Raw genomic sequence first — 21050 nt, forward strand, 5'->3', positions numbered from 1 at the left:
GGTAAAATTATCTGTGCGCAACTGAAATAGCTCACTTCCCGTTTTTGCTACTCAATAATATATACTATTTAAGGTTCTAATAAAATATGATAGTAAACCTATATAAATTTGGTGAAAAATTTAAGTCTGAACAATTATTATTTTTCGATTTTGTCGAAAACTGGTTTTAGAGTATTTCAGTTGTTTCTATATTATACTTCGGAATCTGAAAACAGAAATGTATGTATTATGTGTCTATAACCCCTCACGAATTTAGTCTGTTTCCTCAAACATTTTTGGTGCTTAAATCCCCCTAATATTTTTGGGGGATTTGCGCCTATGGTATAAATTAAAAGCAAATAACCTTAGGTATTCAGGTACTTGAAAAGTTCACCAAATGTTTATATTATCATACTCTTTACATCATTGTAAAATCAATACATTCAACGCTCCACTTAGAATCTAAAATTAATTTAATTATTAAACATATCATTATATTAATTATTTAAAAATCATACAGCAAAAATACTCTTAAGCTTCTGTTGAAATTTGATTGTCCATTCTCCATAGATAAATTAAATTGACTAATGTGATTTATGACTTAAAGACTTTATATTGAATGAGCTGATTACTATTATAGTTAATATTTACTATACGTCTATCTCTATATACCTACTAATTAGTAATTACTATACAATTAAAATATTATTTATTGGTTAGGTACTACTTAAGTTTCTATTACTGATTTCTTACTTTAGAATTTATATATTTTATGTATTACTATATATAATGTATGTAGAACTATTGTAACAGCACCTAACGAATAACATCTTAATTAATAACAGGGGCGGACGCAGGAAAAAATTTCGGGGGGGTTAAAAGAATAAGAATAATTACCATTATTTTAAAATAATTATTTATTATAAGATAAAATAACTATTACGTTTTAAATTAATCATCCATTCATTTCGGGGGGGGGGGGGCCGACCACTACTAGTTTTTTTTTTTTTTTTTAATGTAAACCCCCCCTGCGTACAACAAACAAAAATATATATTTTGAAAATAAATATAAAAATAAATAATTTAAGATTAAGACCCTAGTAATAATTATAATAATCTAACCGTTAAATGTACAGATAAATTCACTCTAATATTTGCACTTTGCAGAATGAAACAAATTGTTCGACGGGGACAACACATTATGTGGGTATGACGTCCTCTTGTTGTAAAAACTAGTTTAAATTTACCACCACCAAAAACCATCATCAAAGTTGAAGATTGAAGAACTTTTGCTGTTTCAAAAGTTGATGATAGATACAAATAAATAGCAACTAATACCTATAATTGAAAAACCAATCACTCAGCCCAAAATCTAAATTAAAACAATAAATACCGCTGTAAAACCAATAGGTACATCCATCGCTCGCCCATCCAAATCAAAAAAACTCTCCGATTTTACAGATACCTACCCAGGTCCGGACTGGGTCAAACATTTCCACCGGGAAAATAAAAATAATCTGCCCACTTATAAAAATACCTATAAAAACAACCAAAAAAAAAAAACAACAAATATTTTCGTATAAAATGATTGTTATTATTTTGAGAATTTGAACACTTAATATTATTATTAAAAATTAAAAAAAATAAAAATTAGTCAGTACAAAGACATTTTATCATTTTTATTTAAAATACAATATATGTTTAGACTCTATAATACACATTAATACATATTAAGTAATTTGTTGAGGTTTGAGCTTTTTTGCGGAATTGTGTCAATTATGATTTTGGCGGCACCGGATAAGGGGGAAGTTCGTGTAATGATAGTAAATTGTTGCACATCTTAGGCGGTGCCGACATGCGTTACGATTAGGTAGCGATTACTGTTTAACGAAGATAATAATAAGACACAAGCATCTATTTTTGACAATTTATACATTTTTTATGTCTATTTTAAGGAATTTACTTAATATTTTCAATTGTGTTGCACACCCATGTCCGTCAGTCATGAGCTGCCACGAGTGAACTGTTTTTTAATACGATTGCATTAGAAAATGCGTCTACGTCTGTCGACAGGATGAGCCTTAACCGATAAACCTGAAAAAAAAACATCCCTACGAATACAAGCGGCCCACCCGGTATCCCGCCTGCCCAGTCCGGACCTGGGAGGTAACTGTAAAATCGGAGTTTTTTTGATTCTGATGGGCAAGCTATGTACATACCTATTGGTTTTACAGTGGTATTTATTATTTTAATTTAGATTGTGGGTTGAGTGATTAGTTTTACAATAATAGGTATGAGTTGCTAGTAAATAACCTACCTAGGTATCCAATAATATAAATTATAATTTATAACTCTGATATTAGCTGTATGAGAAGTAAGAACTTCGTAAATCGTGATGAAGACCTATGACTGATATAGTTATTTATACTTGTGAGGTAGTTAATCAGACATATTAGGTACCTACATTATATAGGTAATATAGTTTAATATAGATGCCTACAAGTTACAACCTACCTACCTAGGTGGCTAGGTATTTATAGGTATTACGAATTATAATTATTTTGTTTTGTGGTATAAATTATTCTAGACGTCATGTATGTCTTGGGTAATACCATAGAATACGTCTATGTCCTCAATATGTCATCCATTCAAATATTCTATCAGTTTTTACTGGAGATTTTAATTTATAATAATAAAAAACCAACTTGTCTAAAATATAGGTGCTTAGTAAAACTACATCATTACTGTACGGAGCGCATTCTGGTGGATACGTTAAATTCAGACCAAATTATTATTTTCGAACCGACCGGCATCCTTCCTCGGATGTTCATACTGTTCATAGATTATGTTTATCAGAATGTGTCACGACGTGATAACTGATAAGTGCCAAATCTAGTATCTACGTGGGTGGAGCTGCTGCAACAACTTCATCTTCAAACTTCAAAGACGTAATAATAATCAATGATTCTGAGATTTTGAATCATTGAATGAAATCATATCAAAATGGAATCATACTATTTAGATATTCTTATGATAATTAATCTTATACTTCATTCAATAGTTTTGACGAATTGTTCTGTTGGGAACTTTGAAATCATAAAAGGGATCCCAATAGAAAGTAAGTTTTGCCAGTTTAGGCATTCTATACAATGTTGAATGTATCATAATTGGTACTTATTGGGCAAATAGTAAGATTATAAATTTATAATAAATTATACATTTTATAAATCAATTATTAAATTTATGAAATGTGACGCTATAATTTATGTGGTGCTTACAATATTTTCGACAGCTATTGTAAGTACCTTTGTCGTTATTTTCTAAGAACAAAAAGGTTCTTTTATTATTTACAGTGTCGACAAAAATGTAATGCCTACGCCCCCCTACACAGTTTTGGATAATGCATTGCATTCTTTATTTATTTGTATAATTAATTATGTCAACATATGTATTTATAGTTTTTATAATGGGGAAATAAAAATATAACAAATAATGTAAAATAAAGATAAATATGTTCTTTATTTGTTGTCTGGTTGGTGTTCAATGTCTTCTAGATAGTTTGTAGTTGGTATGGTTTTAATCTGGGTGTAGAGGTATTTAATGCCAAATTTCATTCAGTCAACTCTTTCTATCCACAGACGACTATATTTATATATATATATATATATATATATAAATTAAATTAAATATCAAATTAATTAATACATAACTATTAATGTATTTCATAGAAATTGTAATTGTCAAAGTTTATTGAGTATAATCCATAATAGATAAGTAATTAAAAAAATTAAAACAGTAAATATTAATTTATTCCGTTATCATAACAGAAATATGACCATGCTTATTCATCATTTTTTTCATGATCATATTGGTATTGTGTTGTAGGTGCCAAACTATATGCCCATGGCCAGGACTTCTCTTGTTTGGATGGCACTTTAACTATTCCTTATTCATATATTAATGATGATTATTGTGATTGTATTGATGCAAGTGATGAACCAGGTACCTCGGCATGTCCAAATGGCACATTTTACTGTACAAATAGAGGACATTTTCCTCTTGTTGTGCCGTCATCACGTGTGAATGATGGAATTTGTGGTACCTATAACACTTAAGTATAATATTATACTATATACATTATATGCAAAATATAATCTCTGACTTTAATTCTTCAAAATTGTATATTTAGGTACTTAATAAAAATATATAATATTTTTATAATAGTCAATAGGTATCTTTTAACTATATTATATGCAAGATAATAATTTTTTTCTTATAGTTAGAGTTGTGTTTATAGGTATATTAATATTTCATAAATTATAAATACCTAAAAAAATAAATAGCATTAGTTACCTTATTCACAGGAGTGTGCTTGGGGAGGGGGGGTTACCTGGTGTGTGGGCACCCTCCGACATTTTGGAATTGGCTCCCTAAAATGTAATTAGTCCCAGAGCGGGGGGAGGGCTGTATTTTAACTGATGTTACTTGAATAAAATGTATTTTTTTCTAAAGAAAAAGTAAAAAATAAATCATGTTTCGTGATAAAAAAATGAAACGTAAAGAATTTTTAATTTTGTGGAATAACTTGTTATGATTGTTACAGCTTTAGATGCCATTGACTACAAAAGTACAAATAATAAATGAGCATTGCAATTATCTTAGAAATAGATATTAAATCTAAGGGAATATAATATAACTTCATACATATTGTTGACATGTCTTGTTAAGAGAGGGCCTAAAAATATTGTAGTCATCCCCCAAAATTCAGGTCTGTGGCTCATGCTTGTGATCCTATTTCTAGTATTTTAAATTGAATTAAATAATAATTAAGTATTTATCTTAAAAAAATGTGGGTGGTAAAGGAATTTGGAATGCGAATTTCATTATATATTATACAAAATTAACTAATAGAAGCTTTTTAATCCAGAGACGTAATAATACTTAACACAATTGTAGGCAAAAGGCAACTACAATCTAAGTACAAGTATTCTTTTAATTTAAACAAGTTTAGTATATTATTTACTTTTTCAATTTTATTTATTGTAACATCTATCAAGAATCATTCAAAATTAGTTAATCATTATTATGAACATTACATTTTAAACAGATTGTTGTGATGGGTCTGATGAGTGGGCTAATAATGTCCAAAAACATGCTTGTCAAAACACATGTGAATATCTTAGCTATGAAGCTAGAAGTGAAGCAAATAGAAAAAATAGTTTATATGCTCTTGGATTTAAAATAAGAGCACAGCTTATTAATAAAGGCAAATATCTTTTATTACAGAAACAGGTAAGACAATTTGATGTATATTATATATACATTGGAACAAATATAATCTCATAGTCCTACCCATGCACATTTCAATAATAATAAAACAGTAAATATAAACTCGTATAATAGTCTGTTATAACTCATGTCACCAACCTATCAAAATATCAAACAACATTATTATTATAAATATCAAATTTATACCTATACAATTTGTTTTAATATTTACCTTGTTACATTTACTACTATTTGATTAGGTATTATATTCAACAAAAACTGGAATAAAGCTGAATAAATTACCAAAAACAGAACAAAATGAGTATTTTACTACTGAATTTATTTATTTAAGATAGGAATGAGCCAATCTCATTTAAAAGTGTAAAACATAATATATAGTCCCCTTGGCCCCTATTATCTAAACAAAAGAACCTTATAGATTATAAGTTACATGTTGGTATAGGTACCTACAAACTATAATTATTTAAATATACAAATTACTTAGCAACTGATTTTAATTTTTAATTTATCTGTATATGAACATTTTTTTTTTTTATACAACATGAACAAATGCGATTGTAAAAATCAAATTTGTATTCACCATAATGTTTATGTACAACCACCAAGAGGTAAATCATATGCAAAACATGGAACTTATATTCGTCCAGATATTCCTATGCAGTATAAAACTGAACAAAAATTATCTTATAAGAATTACCCCATTAATGAATTTATAAAGATAAATTCATCTTCAAAAAGTAACTGCGTAGAAGATAGTTTAAAGTTTGGTTTTCAATATCCATCAGAAACTATTCAACAATCCAGTTACAAAAAATGGAGGATTTCAGATGAGTTGGATATTAAAAAACCAAGAGACTGTTCTGATTTGATTGGACGTGGTGCTATAAACTTAAATACTACTAAACAATTTGATTTTCAAAGAAAAAACATTACTCCTCAAAGTAAAGAGTTCATAATATAGTTTAATATAATATTTATTTAGGTACAACAATAAACTAAAATATTAAAATTTAAATAAATAGGTAAACACTATGAAAAACCTTGCAGTGTTTTTAAGTCAAATATCCCAACTGATATTCAATCTACAGTTTATCAAACATCTTATAAGGATTCTAAAATGGAAAAAAGGAATATTGACATTTACAAACCTAAAAGTACTTACATTACCCCAACAAAAAAAATGGAAACAATGACAACAAATAATATAAATTATAAAAATTGGATCAGAAATTCAAATAATTCAAATATTAAGACTAATTACGATTGCCAAACAACAAAAAAACCAATAGATCATCAAACGACATACAATTATTACTACACTGAACCAGGAACATATACAAAAGAAGTTACATTTTCATCAAATGATGATTTATGTATTAAAGAGTGTTGTGATTAAAAATGGATTAATAAATATTCTACCACATTTAAGTTTAATTATATTAATTAATAATGGATAGAGGCCAAAAGTACAGAATAAGTTAATATATAGAGGTTTTAATAAAATTTAATTATATAGCAGTAATCATACATTGGGCTAGAAGCTTGTTGAAAGATTCATGAGGTAGGTGCATTAAATGGTCAACAATATGAGCCATGTTGCCGTGATCGTTGTTCTTCTCGAACTAACTCAGATGATTTCTGTTTAAAAAAAATAACAACTCAAACACCTTAAAACTATGGACTAATAGACAAAATGTATGCATTATAATTAAGATCAGCAGTTAAGTGAAAATCTAGGTGTTTTTTCTGATAAGAATAGATAATTATATATTAGAACTAATTATCAAATATTTGTGATTGATTATTTTATTGAAAATAACCAAAATTTACAAAGTTTTGTAAATTAACCGTTTTTTTAGAAAAATTGTATGTAACAATTCTATCATAGCATTACAAATATAGAACAAGTTATTTTTTAATATTTTCAATTTTTGTTCTTTAGAATAGGATTCCCTACCTCTTAACCAAAACAAAAGAAGCTCAGTTTAATAGAAGTAGTATGTTTAATGACAAAGAAATAGCTAAAGAAAAAGAAGAAAAAGCAATAGAGGAGGAAAAATCAAATCAACAAAATAAAGCAATCAAAATATTTAATGAAATTGATATTAACAAAAACAATAAGTACAATTAATTTAATATTAAATTACTAAATTATGTGTACTAAAAATAAAGATGAAAAAATTGTATTTAGAATTGAAGTGGAAGAAGTAATTGCTTATAGTATTTTTGATCAAAACCAAGATGGCTTGGTTTCACAAGATGAAATTTATGTAAGTTAAATACCTACATAAATTAAATTATTAACATATAAATTAAAGCAAAATACACCTAGTATTTTATTCATTTAGTTATTGAACATATGCTCTTTTCTTAATTTTAAATATTTATTGCATTTATTTAGTACTTTATGGAAAATAAAAAGGAATTTGATCTAAAAGATTTTTTGTCAAATGGCTGGAATCGTGTAAACCTGTTAATTTTTACAAAATCTTTTGACGAAAAACAACATTTAGTTAAAAACGTCAAAAAAGAAATCCTAAATCAAGATTTTAATCATAATTCCAATAATGAAATTGAAAAATATAATATTGAAGATATTGAAGCTGTAAGAATTAATAAATTATTATATACTGAAAAAACCAAAATCATAATTGATGGTAATTTATTATACCTGTACAATTTCTAAATAATTTTTTATATTCTTTATCAATCCAAAATCAGATAATGAATTGAGAATTATAAAATGTATAATCTAGGCCATTGCTAGAGCATCAACCAATCTCTGTCATTACTCATTAGGAGCATAATGTAGACTAGACCTAGATTAAAAATTAACGACGTAAATAATTTTGACTTTAGATGACTAAAATATTTGTGAAAATTATTCTATAAAACAAATAATGAAATAAATTATGAAAAATATATTGTGTTTCATAAAAATGATGTAGGTATAATTAAGAATTATGGTACCTATAGTGTAGTCAGTGTAGACTGTAGGTCAAGTATGTAAATCATTAAATTTCAATTAGGCTAAAAATATTGAATGAAATACCACTAAAGCAATTCTTTTTTTTTTACTTAATTTTAAAATTGTCCTGCACATGTCCAAAGAAAAATGTAGTGCGTTTATCATGTCTACTATAGATGAATATGTAATTTTTGTGATACATGTTATACACATTTACTATTGATTGTTATTTCAGAATCAAAAAAAGCTCATGAACGATTCGAAGAAGCGGACAGAACAGTTAAAGACCTTCAAAAACAACTATATGCATTACAAAAATCAATAAGTAAAAATTTTGGTCCTGATGACGAATTTGCTGCTTTAGATGGACAGTGCTATGAACTAACTAATGATGAATACATATATAAATTATGTCTATTTGAAAAGGTGAGACAAAGTATTTATTTTAAATGTAAATTAAATTGTTGGAAATAGTATTAAATGGATGTTACTGTGTGTATTTGCTATAGATAACTCAAAGGCCAATAAAGGGAGGACCTGAAGTAAACTTGGGTGTCTGGAAAGATTGGACAAACTTTATCAATGATGAACCTCAATATCATACTATGCTTTATGATAGAGGACAATACTGTTTGAATCATTATCAAAGGTTTGCTTATGTAAGTCTTTGTCACCTGTTCGGAACTCTAGCATTAATAATTGTTCTTGGTATTATTGTGTATAAATATTATTAACACATATTACATCAATACATCAGATAATTACAATTGTATTATTATTGGTATTGATGTCAAATTGTCATTTTCAAAACAGGTTCACTTGAGTTGTGGCTTAGAACCTAAACTTATATCAGTATCAGAGCTTAACCGATGTGAATACTTAATGGAATTTGAATTACCTTCAGTATGTGTGATACAAGACACTAAATATCTAAGAGAACTTGAAAGGGAAGAATTATAGCCATCAATACATATACTTAAACCATTATTGTGCTAAAGTGATTTTTATTCCTCATCAATTAAGAATTTTCAAATGTTTATAAAATAATGTACATAATACATATTAGTAATAGTACTACAAATGTATAAATAATTACTGTCATGATATCAAATATACTATACTATGTTACCCCTCTTATTGATAAAATAAAATTGTTAGTTAAATTACTTGAGTTAAATAAATTCCATATTTTTAAAACTATTGTTATTTTCAGGTGTACAAAAAACTTATTATTTAGGGGTAGAAGGGCTTAGCCGTTTTAGGTTTTATATGTTTCCACTTTTACTCTATAAAAATATTTAATAATTCTTCTGACATTTTTTTTTTTTTTTGGGGGAGGGGGTTGAATCTCTAGTCTCCCTTTGTGTACACGCCTGATTATTTTAATATTAAAGACTATAAAAAAAATATACACAAATCTGGAGCAGATGTGTATTTTATACAACTTCCAAAACAAGAAAAAGTGTATGCCCCTTGAAATAATCAGATTTAAAAAACTCTATTTTCAAAAGTTGTAATAATCATCTAAATATTCACTTACTTTTGAAATCTATTTTCCTGGTGTTATTTAAAATCCAGGTAAGTCCAGTGTGACCTGAAAAAAAATTATAGCGTTTTCTCTTTCAAGAAAATAAGTACCAAAATCTAACTATTCAATGAGGAATGGTTGTTTTTCCTTTAGTAATTTCTGGTCATTGAAATGGTTTGATTTAAATTTATGTATGGTCTATGCGTAACATGACTAGAAATTGCCAGAACTTTTGCTTCTTAATAAATAGCCTTCAAAACTTTATTTCAAACTGAAAAACAAAACACAGTTTTATTACCTGAAACGCTTAGAAAAATCTTTGAATGCCATCAAGCTATAAATTATTTAATGTTTAAATCGGTAGAAAATTATTATCTGATAATAATCTGTATAGTATTTGTGTACATCATTTATGTCAGTTCTTTGCTCTACTTGCTCATATTATGGGCAATGTATAATTATTTATTAGAACTCAAGTGTAAGAATTTATGTCTTTAACATAATCTATTGATTTCAAACATTGTGTTTAATTAGTTTGTTACCTACATGCATTTTCAATTGTAACTTGGAAATAACTTACATTTTTCATAATATTATATACTATATTTATTCATATGAAGCCATTAAAACATTGTAAAGAATAGTTTAGTTCTAATAGTTATCAGTTATTACCATCAATTGTCATAAGCTCGCATTAAATAAACAGTTTAAACTAAATTGTGATAGTCAAATAAGGCATATGTATAACATAAAAATTAAAATATTTTGGGTGTTCAGGTATTAACATTTAAACAAAAAATTCATTAAAATTTGTTCCAAGATATGTATGAACGAATTTAATAGCTTCATATAAATGCAGTAATAAATTAGAAACCAAGGTTATATAAGATATTAATTCATTAATCACACATTTTAAAGGAATCAAAAATCACATTTTTTTAAATATATTATCAGATAGCATTATATTATAATAAGTTTTGGTAATAACATGCTGATTGTATCCTAATATAATGATCACAAAAATTAAAAAAATTAAATAAAAATACTAATAAAAAAATGATTTTTTTAACATCTTGATTGAACATGAACTTCAACATGAAAAGCTCGTTAAATTACAATATATATAATGTAGTCAAATTATGAGTATTATAAATGTCCAATGAGGCCTTTGTTGAAATAGTAAACTTAATTATAGTACTTGTTTGTTTTGTTCTTTTGCAATAATAAAATTATCCCCAAAGGCCAGAGGTCTCTTTCACTAAGTATTAGTCCTGTATTTTAAACAATTTAACTAAAAAAAAATTATCGTTAAAAAAAAAAAATAATAATAATAAATAATAATAAAATTGAAACAACTACAATCATAATGAATATTTTAATATTAGGCGTGTATAAAAAATAAGACTTAAGAAATAAATACTTGAATAGTGAGTATAGTTTTGGCACGGATGTCCTACTTATAATCCCTGTAAGTCATCTGCACCTTCTGATCAGGTCAAACATATATTTTATTATATATAATATATATGAAAAAAAAACAATTATCAATAAAATATACATATGCTACTTCTGATCACAAGGCAGAGTGGAAATAGAAATCTTCTAAAAAATAAGTAAAAATAATTTGAACAGGAATTATAACATAGTTGTATATTGACCAAATGTATTTGTAATTTAAAAAAATGATATACATTCTAACTAGAAATAATTAAAGTATTGCATTTCGTTGATTTTATACTATAATTTAAGTAAAAAGAAAAAGAAAATAAAGTAGTTAAACCAGTTAACCGTTCAAAAGATATGATCAACAATATTGTTTATTGATGTTAAGAGGACACCGTACCTGCATGCATTATCTGTCTTACAAACACATAACATAGCAATTAGTATGATCTTAATAATTAATTAAACACAGTTATGTTTAATTTTTGAGTGAATTAACCTGTCACCAAATTTAAAAGTAAAAATATTATCTGGTGAATATCAAAGGGTAATTTTTTTTATATTTTACTTTTGAATGAGCAATGAAGATTTTACAGTGTACAAACAATTTACAACATCATAACTCACTTTAAAATTGTAGTATAAAAAAACCTATTATTCATAAGATAATAATCTTACTACTAAATTTAATAATAGGTCAATTCACTCTAAAATTAATCTTAATAGTTAAGAGGAAGTCAGCACCCCGTTTGCTTTTTTTCTCTCCCCCACACGCAACATGGACAAAATGCATACACAAAATCATTTTTTTTATGGTTTTGAATGATCTTAGGAGTAAAATCAACAATTACAATGCATCAATTTGTCTAAATATTGTCTCAAAACAATTTAATATCCATTTAAATTTACAACATTAATTTTTTATGTTTCATATTAAGTCAAATAATAATAAAATTAAAAACCGATGTCATTGGTACCCTCAAAAATATCATTTATAATTTTTATAATGTAAATGCATTTTGTCTACATCACACATGAGTCGCGATGGCCAATCACTGAAACCAGCTGCAGCAAATACTGCTTGAGAACTAGTATAGTCGTTGGTGGTAGGGACCATAATACTGTTCCATAACAGAGCAGTCGTTGTGGCACGTCCCTGAGGCAAGACGCACCGACTGGCTGTGCCTTGGAAACCATACCTTGAGAGAAAAACAAATATTGCGCTGATCTCCTCTTAAGAGGACGCGACATCCAAATGTGTTGTCTCAGTCTTACAAATGTAGAACATAGCAAAAACTGTATTGAGAGGGAAAGAACAGAGAATGCTACAATCATAACCAAGAAATGTTATTTTTCACCACATAAAAAAGAATTTTGGCTGTTATATATAGTTTTTATTTTTTCGATAGCAGAACTACAAAAAAGTTATTCAAATTTAAAAAATACAATAATGGATTTTTAAACTATAAAAACTTTTTTCGTATTAGTGATATCAAAAATAAAATTAAAAAAACAATATTTCACAGATTATGCTCAATGTTCTCAATTATGATGTATATTAATTTGGAATCTTAACTATCACTACAGCCTGAGTGAGTCTATCAAGCGTACAGCAGATTTTGTTACAATGTACATTTGTAAGACGGAGACAACACAGATATAGCGTCCACTTAAACAAATTATCTAGAGCTTCAATTTTCTATAGTATGCGTTTGTAAGACAAAGAAAATGCGGGTAGGTGTCCTCTCGAGAGGACACTACACAGGCATTTGTGTCTCTGTCTTACAAGTGTGTAACATAGCAAATTTACTCTCAGCAGATCACATTTAGCCTGGTTAGTTTAAAAATTTGAGTGAATCGACCTATCATGAAACTTAATGGTAAAAACATGGTCTGTGAGTGAGGTTTTTATGATTATTCAGCTTTTGAATGAGTTATAAGCATTTTTAATTCATGGAATATTACATAAACAAAAATTGTGAAAAAAAATTGAACTTTTGTAAACAACCCACATACAAACACAGATAATGTTCTTACCAACAAGTTTCATAAGCCAAACACACTAATTTTTAAAATTAATGAATCTAAACGTGATCCGCTGAGAGTAAATATGATATGTTACACACTTTTAAGCTAGACAACGAATGCCTTTCTAGCGTTCTCTTAAACAATACAATCACGTACCTATTTACTAAGAAAATAATAATAATAAATTGTAGTAAAGCCTATGCACAAATCAATAGCTCCTATGAATACTGGAAGCACGATTTTGAGAAAAATAAATGGGGCAGGAAAATATTTTAGATAATCGAATAACACTAAAAATATATATTTTTTAAATTTTTATTAATAATAAGACGATAAAAATAGCAATATTAAAATCGGATCTCAAAACAAGATGTCAGCTTGTTAAAGGGGTCCTCTGTATAATGTTCTTTCTTTGAACATAAATTTCTATTGATCGGGGTTCCGAAAGTTATTATGTTTTTTTGTTTATCATTCAAATAAATATATTCAATACATGCTTTTAACTGAACAATATTATAAATGATGAAAACACACTTTCCTGAGCCTAAAGTGTGTTAACATTAATTAAAATACAACGAGGACACTCTTGTTCGGTCCTTTTTTAATTTAAATAAAAAAATTCCATTTGTTTCACTTATATTCAAAAGAGGTAACAGTGCTTGCGTTTCCTTCTTGGTTTTGCTTTACGTTTTTCTCGCAACCTTTGTTCTTTCTATAAGATTAATAAATAATTATAATACTTATACATATACACTAGTAAATAACAACTTACATCTTTCCTAATTTCTCTAACCAAAGTGTAAAACGCTTCATCAACACCTTGTCTCGTTTTAGCTGATGTCTCAATAAATGGTACACCATATTGTTTAGCTAAATCAGATGCTGCTTTAACATCTATCGCTCTACTTTGTAGATCACACTTATTGCCTACCACTGAAAATCAAAGTAGATTGAATGAAGATAATTAAAAAATCCACATTTAAAACACAATTTATAATTTATCAGAATTTAAATATCTGAATAGATAATACTTTAAGTTAAAGCTAATAACCTGAGTTGCTGATGCTGTACCAATAAAAAAAAAAAAAAAACTTTAAGTATGTTTAAAATCTGAATATTGTGATAAATGAATATAATTCCAAAAGCATTAATAATTTACAACATGATAAGAGTTCAAAGAATGATGACTTTGATACTTACAAACCATTGGGACATCCTCTGCATCTTTTACTCGTTTTATCTGTTCCCTGTAATTACTGATATCTTCAAATGATTTGGTATTATTAATAGCAAATACAAGAAGAAAACCTTCACCGGTTCTCATATATTGATCTCGCATAGCACTAAAAAAAAATATACATTATTAACTTCTTGAATTCACAAATTACATAAAATAATAACTTACCTATATTCTTCTTGACCCGCCGTGTCTAAAATATCAAGAAGACACGTTTCTCCATCAATTACTACTTGTTTACGATAAGAATCCTCTGAAAATAAACAGCAAAATCATTAATATAGATTTTAATTCTAATTCTTCATAAAGTATTAAAGTAAGATGTACTATCTAAAAAATGGTCAACAAAATAATTACCTACTTAGGTTTCCCTAAATAAAATAAAAACTAATATAAAACTAACCAATCGTTGGATCATACTCGTCCACAAAGCTGAAAAATAAAAATTAACTTATAAGTTGACTTTTAACTAAAAGAATAGTAAGATTTTTAAATTATGGTAACTAAAAAAAAAAAAAAAACATACTGGTTCTGTATTAACTGTATTGTTAAGGCACTTTTACCAACGCCGCCAGCTGAAAACAGAACATAATTTAATGCATTAAGAATAATTTATAATAAAACATAATAATATATATATAAAGCTACTTAAAGCATAGGTAATAATTTTTGCAATTTAATATTTTTGTAAAATATACAACTTGTTGGCAGATATACAGACAACTGTATACATAGGTTATGAAACTGACTAATATATATGTTTTTATGAAGTTTCTGTTATTAGTATATAACTATTCATAAATGAAATAGAGATTATAAATTATTTCACATACACAAACATTCTTACACCTTTGAATAATAATCAAAAGTAATAAATCTAGCCAATGACTACAACCAATAAATAATAGTAGTAGACAAAGTAAACATTAAGATATAGGTAAATGATGATGAAGTTTTTAATGTGAAGAATAGTTTCAAATGAATAATTATATTTTAATACTGACCTAAATCAAAAAATTACTCTTAATTTTATGCAGTGTAAATGTATTTTGTAAAATTGATAAAACAATAGGATGCACAATAAGTATTGTAAAAAAACTTTAAACCGAAAGAAAACCAAAGATATAAATGTTTCAAATTTTATTCTAAACAATGTTAAGAGATAACATTCAGGGAGTTGATCTACAGATCTACAAGACCTTAAAAGCTCATACAAGATTAGTGTTTAATGGTCTAGATAGTTTGGGTAATATGTGAGTGAATTAAATCGAGTGTCCTGGTCAAATTGTAAGGGGTGATTGTTGGTTTATAGATATCAGAAAGGAAAGAAGCTTCAATTGAAATCATCAAGAGTAAAAAGCATAATACCACCGACTTACAGCCAATAACAGCATTCGTCAAGAGTCAACAAACGCTAAAAGATGGCCATCTACGCAGAACAAGTCGTGCAATTTCGATAGACGCCAGGTACATTGGCCCGTACAAGATACCTACACTATGACGGGGTTTTTGGAGATTGGCGTTGGCTTAGGATTTGCTCACACACAATCACTCTAAGTTCGTGGGTAGTGCAACAACTACTTACCACCGACGACGACCAGTTTGTATTCAGTCATTATTTTATTTTATTCGTCGTCGTCGTCGTCGTCGTCAACTGCAGAGCAAGACAAAGGGCTCTCTTGTGCGGCGTTGTGGTCGGTGGTCACTGGTCCCGAGCGGTGCTACACCGGTCGGCGGCGGCGTTCGGCTTGACGACGGCGTCGACTTGGACCGCGGAGACAACGACAATAACCACGGGTAACGACAATATCGCGGAAAAAATACGCGAAACACACCCCGACCGCAATGTGTACCGATTAGCGAAGTGCGAAGACGGAAAAAAAGGTGTTTTGGTTTTTTTCCTTCTTTCTTTTCTTTTTTTTTTTTATTATTATTCTCTAAAAGGGGCGTGACATTTATTTATTTATTTTTTGTTTACAGCACAGCCATCTTTTGTACGGCGCACGCAGCCTGTCCAACTGTCCGCTATGTGCGTTCCTCGGCGCGAGCGTCGCAGTCGCAGTCGTCGCCATCGTCGTCGTTGTCCGTCGACCGTCGTAACTCGTTATCTATAATTCGTAGTCTTCGTCATTGATAACGTAATAATATATCTGATATAGTGATATCATAAAAAATTTTAAATGTCGTCTTCGTGCAACCGCGTCACCGCGATGGGTGTCCGTTTGTGAAGCACCAGTAGCCGGTAGGATGCAGCTGTTGCAGCCGATCCGTCGTGATGTTAAATTATTTTCATTATTCCCTGTTCGGACGGACGATCTTAAAAATCGTAAACATCAGACTGGAAAAAAAATTCTTCCGACACGATAATTTATTCAACTGCAAGTTGCTACCATAAAACTATATAAGTCAAGAGACTACAGTTTCTAGTTTCTACCTATAGTACCTACTATCCGAGACGACGACAACGATGACGTAAAGTCGACTGACACTGTCGTGGTTGGTGGCAAGGGGCAACGTTGTTTTATATCATCTATAGTTATATTTATTGAAGTTTTAATATTAATTTATGTTACTAACAATATAAATGCAACATTATCGTACACTCGTACTTCAGTCAACAAGTAGTAGGTATTAAGTAATGAAAGTTCTAAGTTGCGTGCGGTGGGGCTCGCGATTAGTGGGTGAAATCTGAGAGAAGAGTTTTCGATCGTGGATTCGTGTCTGATTACCATTTGCCATTCGTGTCACACTGGCAAGACAGGTGGCAACGGCCAACGACGGTCTGTCGATGATAACACACCCATATCATAGAATAGATAACGATAACGCATATTCCTCCAATAGTGACTCAATGATAACAATATGTTGGGCGCCTTTGTTGATCTATAGAACAAAACATTTTTGTTCCAAAAACACCAGCTTCAAATTATTAAAATTTTTAACTTAGGTTACACAAGAGATAATTGTTAAGAATCTCACAAATAATCCTTATTCCTTATACTTCTTTCACCTACCAATTATATTCAATTCACTACACTGGGTTGTCATATTTTACAAGGGATTTAAAGTTTGAAAACATTCATCTAGTCTAGTTAAATAAATTAGTCTATTACCAATATTGTCAATTGAAATAATTATCTTAAAGAGACTTATCTGATATGCCACGAATCATAAAATCATTTAAAATCACCGGTTTGGAAACCACCATATAATCCGCCAACTCCATCACACCTTTGATTTTGCAAATCTATCCTCAAGCATGGAAAACAAACTATACTGCTCGTCTACTTAGTTGTTTTTCTATATGTGACACATACCATTGATTGGATGTGGCCCGAGGTCTTCTTTTCAAATTAAAAAAGTCTCCCTACTACATACTATCGCCTTCTAAAATCATACTTATAAACTTCGTAGTTATTAACTTTAAGTGGCTACTTCTCAAAATAGCCTAAAATTCCTCAAGCTACTTTTCACCTTTTTTGAAAATTTAATTTTTGATTAGGATACTTGTAAATCCCATTTTAAATCCATTGGTACGCACACCGATGATACAATAATCATGGCTTCTAAAAAAGAAAAATAATTGTCTCCAAATATATCCAAAACCAACATATAACCTAACCTAAACTTGTAAAAATATAAGTACAACCGTTAGGATTAAGATACAAATCAACCAAACCAAGTCATCATTTATAAATTTCTTATCATTCCTAAGAGTCGGTACGTCTACGAGTCAAACTAACAGTCACATCATTCCTACCATGTCGGAAGTAAAATATCTATAGGTACTCTGTTCTAAATAAGAACAGACCTCGGCGTCGACCAGTTTTGGTCGGTAACGGTCAGACTCATTGTCAGATACTTCCCTTACCAAGTCGATGTGCAAAGCCAGTACTTTGTTCCAAAGCCACGCCCATGCGCAGAAGCCAGCCACCGAGGTGTGTTCTTTCTTAAAGGTTTAATGTATTTAACAAGCTTTTGACCTGGTCTCCTCACCCAAAATCTGAACAAAAATCAGCTAATTTCAGACTCAACCTGCCTCGTCCTTTTATCCTATCTAAATTATCAACTACCTACAAACTTACCATACATAAATCTATAATATGAACCATCAGGCTTAATGAAATCCATCATCCAAGTATTAGGTTCAGCCGAACCCTCAAATATTAAAACGCTCCATGCATTTTAGTCTATTTGTCTCAGTCAAATCGGCTCCGCTCCATGGTATAGGTATAACGAATATTAATCCCCACAAAAAAAACTCAAAATTCAAACACTAAATCAGCTAGCAACAAGTCACTACACCTCATTTTACCAAAGGACTTTAAACCATCAAAATCCACTATTAAAATTGCTCTCCTCTCACACTATCCCTAAAAATCTTAACAGATGGCTAAAAAGATGAGCGCCTAGGAACCTACTCTAGTCCTGTCAAATTCACCTGCCGGTGGTGCTACTGATTGACAACCATCTGTCTTTTCTTTCATTATTATATTATTAAATTATTTTATCAAAATAAATAATAGTACATACATTTATACAGGTTTATTTTATGCTGTACATAATAAGTATATAATAAAATATAATATAAGTACAAAATAATAATACACTAAACATAACTCATTTTAACAAAAATACATAGGTATAAGATCCCCGAAATATTTGTTCCAATACAGATTTGTATACCATAAAATAAAATGGATATAATAACAATTTATCATCAGCTATCAATGTTAGTTATTTATACTTTGTAAGGACTGTTGTAACCGTAGATAAATATAAAATGTGGGTACATTATTATTTAGTACCTATATTAGTTCGACTAAAAGTACACTACTTATTGTACCTATATACCTAAAAGGCTAAAAATAACTGTAGGTAACTAAATAGTCAATAGTGTTTCTCCGTTCAAAATCGTTCTTATTCATATGTACCTAATGAATGATGATTGATAATTAAATTCAAATTAAACACATCAATTACAGTGATTTACTCAACGACAAGGACACTCGACAACTACTATACAGCTGAGTATAGTGAGTAGTTTTACTGCGCATATAGTCAGATCGCTTCCTGCGTTGTTCTAGTGCACTGAGCTGTAAAGTTAATTATATTTATATATATAATAGGTAGGTATAGTAGGTATACCACGCGTACAATATTAAAATCTATGACTTCAAATTGAAATTCGTATTTCGATGTATAATATGAATAATAATATGTTATTATAAAATGTAATAACTAATAGGCAATAAACCAATAACTATAAGCCGAGTGATTCACCGAAGATGCTAGCCCCATTTTTTCTTTAATATAATAAATTTATTCAAATTCTGATATTTAACGTTTTTTAATAAACTTATAAACCATATTTTAAAATGTTTGGGTTTTTTTGTTCTACTTAAGGAGTGTTCTGTGTTGATATACATTTATATTTTCAAATGAGGACCCCCTGTTAACTGTAAATTATTTAGAGGATAATTTTTCTGAACATTTTAACGCATACCAAAATCAAAACTTCAATGAGTTTTTATCGTTTTTGAGTTATTTAACTTTCTGTATCTCCTAAGGAATAATAATTGTCCACGATAATGGGGGTAATAATGGATATTCAATTTTTAGTTATTTTTATTAATCCCGCATAAGTATTTATAATTTATAAAACCGGTCTAATAATATCACAAATTAACTAAATCCTGTGTATTTTAAACTTCTAATTGTAAAACCATGTTTTATGATAATCATCCATAAACATGTCAATTACCGAAAAATTACTTAATAGAATTTTGAATTTGTTGAATACAACATTTTTAGAAAATGTATCCACTAGATAGATTACAATACCTAAGTAAGGGTGGCTCTCTTTATAAAAACAGAAATTTATATCACCACAGCCAGGACACTACTTAAATAGGTATATATAGTACCAAAAATCCAAAAAATCAGAATGTGTATATAAGTAATATAAAGTAACTATAGTAATATTATAAATGTTTAATTTACTTTTGATTAATTCAAATTTATCCAGATAATTTAAATAGTTAAAATACACACGATTTCAGCAAATTATATTATATATCTTTATTTACTAATCAGTATTCAACATGAGAAGTAACTAGTAAGTACGGCCTACTATACTTATAATAAGTGACTTACAAAATATCAAAACATCGTTAAAAATAAGACTTGGTACTTGGTAGTATTTATAGTAGGTAAGTTGTAAGACTTACAACTAAACTTTACTTTGTTGGCTTAAACAAATATATTATAAATTAATTTAAAAAAATAGTTATATAAATATGTTTATAATAAATATATATTTGTCAGTAAAATGTATTCTGCTATGGCTGCTGGCTGCAAAGTTTTTGAGATACTTTATCTGGAACAATTAGTACTGAATAATTAGGAATCACATTTTGAACTTATAATTTACCACTAACATACAGTCATACAGAGACAGTAGAGATATATACAAATAGAATTTGTGTGTACAAAATAACATATGTTATGTATACTTATAAGCAGAGGTGTTTACTGATACCTATATACCTAATTCATATAATTGTTAATTATTATTA

The 21050-nt window shown here is 28.7% G+C and overlaps 3 protein-coding genes across 3 annotated transcripts; 2 read left to right on the top strand and 1 right to left on the bottom strand.

Annotated features, from left to right (window-relative positions):
- The first annotated feature begins 2851 nt into the window (after nucleotides 1-2851).
- On the top strand, nucleotides 2852-11112 carry LOC111041753 (glucosidase 2 subunit beta-like). Its single transcript, XM_022326153.1, has 9 exons — nucleotides 2852-3097; nucleotides 3865-4077; nucleotides 5087-5271; nucleotides 7211-7389; nucleotides 7460-7538; nucleotides 7670-7925; nucleotides 8472-8662; nucleotides 8746-8895; nucleotides 9050-11112. The coding sequence occupies exons 1-9, from the start codon at nucleotides 2983-2985 to the stop codon at nucleotides 9194-9196; spliced, it is 1515 nt and encodes a 504-aa protein (XP_022181845.1). The 5' UTR covers nucleotides 2852-2982; the 3' UTR covers nucleotides 9197-11112.
- On the top strand, nucleotides 5278-7203 carry LOC111041755. Its single transcript, XM_022326156.1, has 2 exons — nucleotides 5278-6209; nucleotides 6291-7203. The coding sequence occupies exons 1-2, from the start codon at nucleotides 5810-5812 to the stop codon at nucleotides 6662-6664; spliced, it is 774 nt and encodes a 257-aa protein (XP_022181848.1). The 5' UTR covers nucleotides 5278-5809; the 3' UTR covers nucleotides 6665-7203.
- A 2405-nt stretch (nucleotides 11113-13517) lies between the features above and the next one.
- LOC111041756 (GTPase HRas) lies at nucleotides 13518-16500 on the bottom strand. Its single transcript, XM_022326157.1, has 7 exons — nucleotides 16058-16500; nucleotides 14999-15047; nucleotides 14876-14904; nucleotides 14641-14725; nucleotides 14436-14578; nucleotides 14008-14168; nucleotides 13518-13947 (listed from the first exon to the last, which is right to left on the bottom strand). Exons 1-7 carry the CDS (start codon nucleotides 16086-16088, stop codon nucleotides 13876-13878), a joined length of 570 nt encoding a protein of 189 aa, XP_022181849.1. The 5' UTR covers nucleotides 16089-16500; the 3' UTR covers nucleotides 13518-13875.
- Between the last annotated feature and the right edge of the window lie 4550 nt (nucleotides 16501-21050).

Source organism: Myzus persicae, unplaced genomic scaffold, assembly GCF_001856785.1.
Source record: "Myzus persicae strain clone G006 unplaced genomic scaffold, MPER_G0061.0, whole genome shotgun sequence".
Taxonomy (NCBI): Eukaryota; Metazoa; Arthropoda; class Insecta; order Hemiptera; family Aphididae; genus Myzus; species Myzus persicae.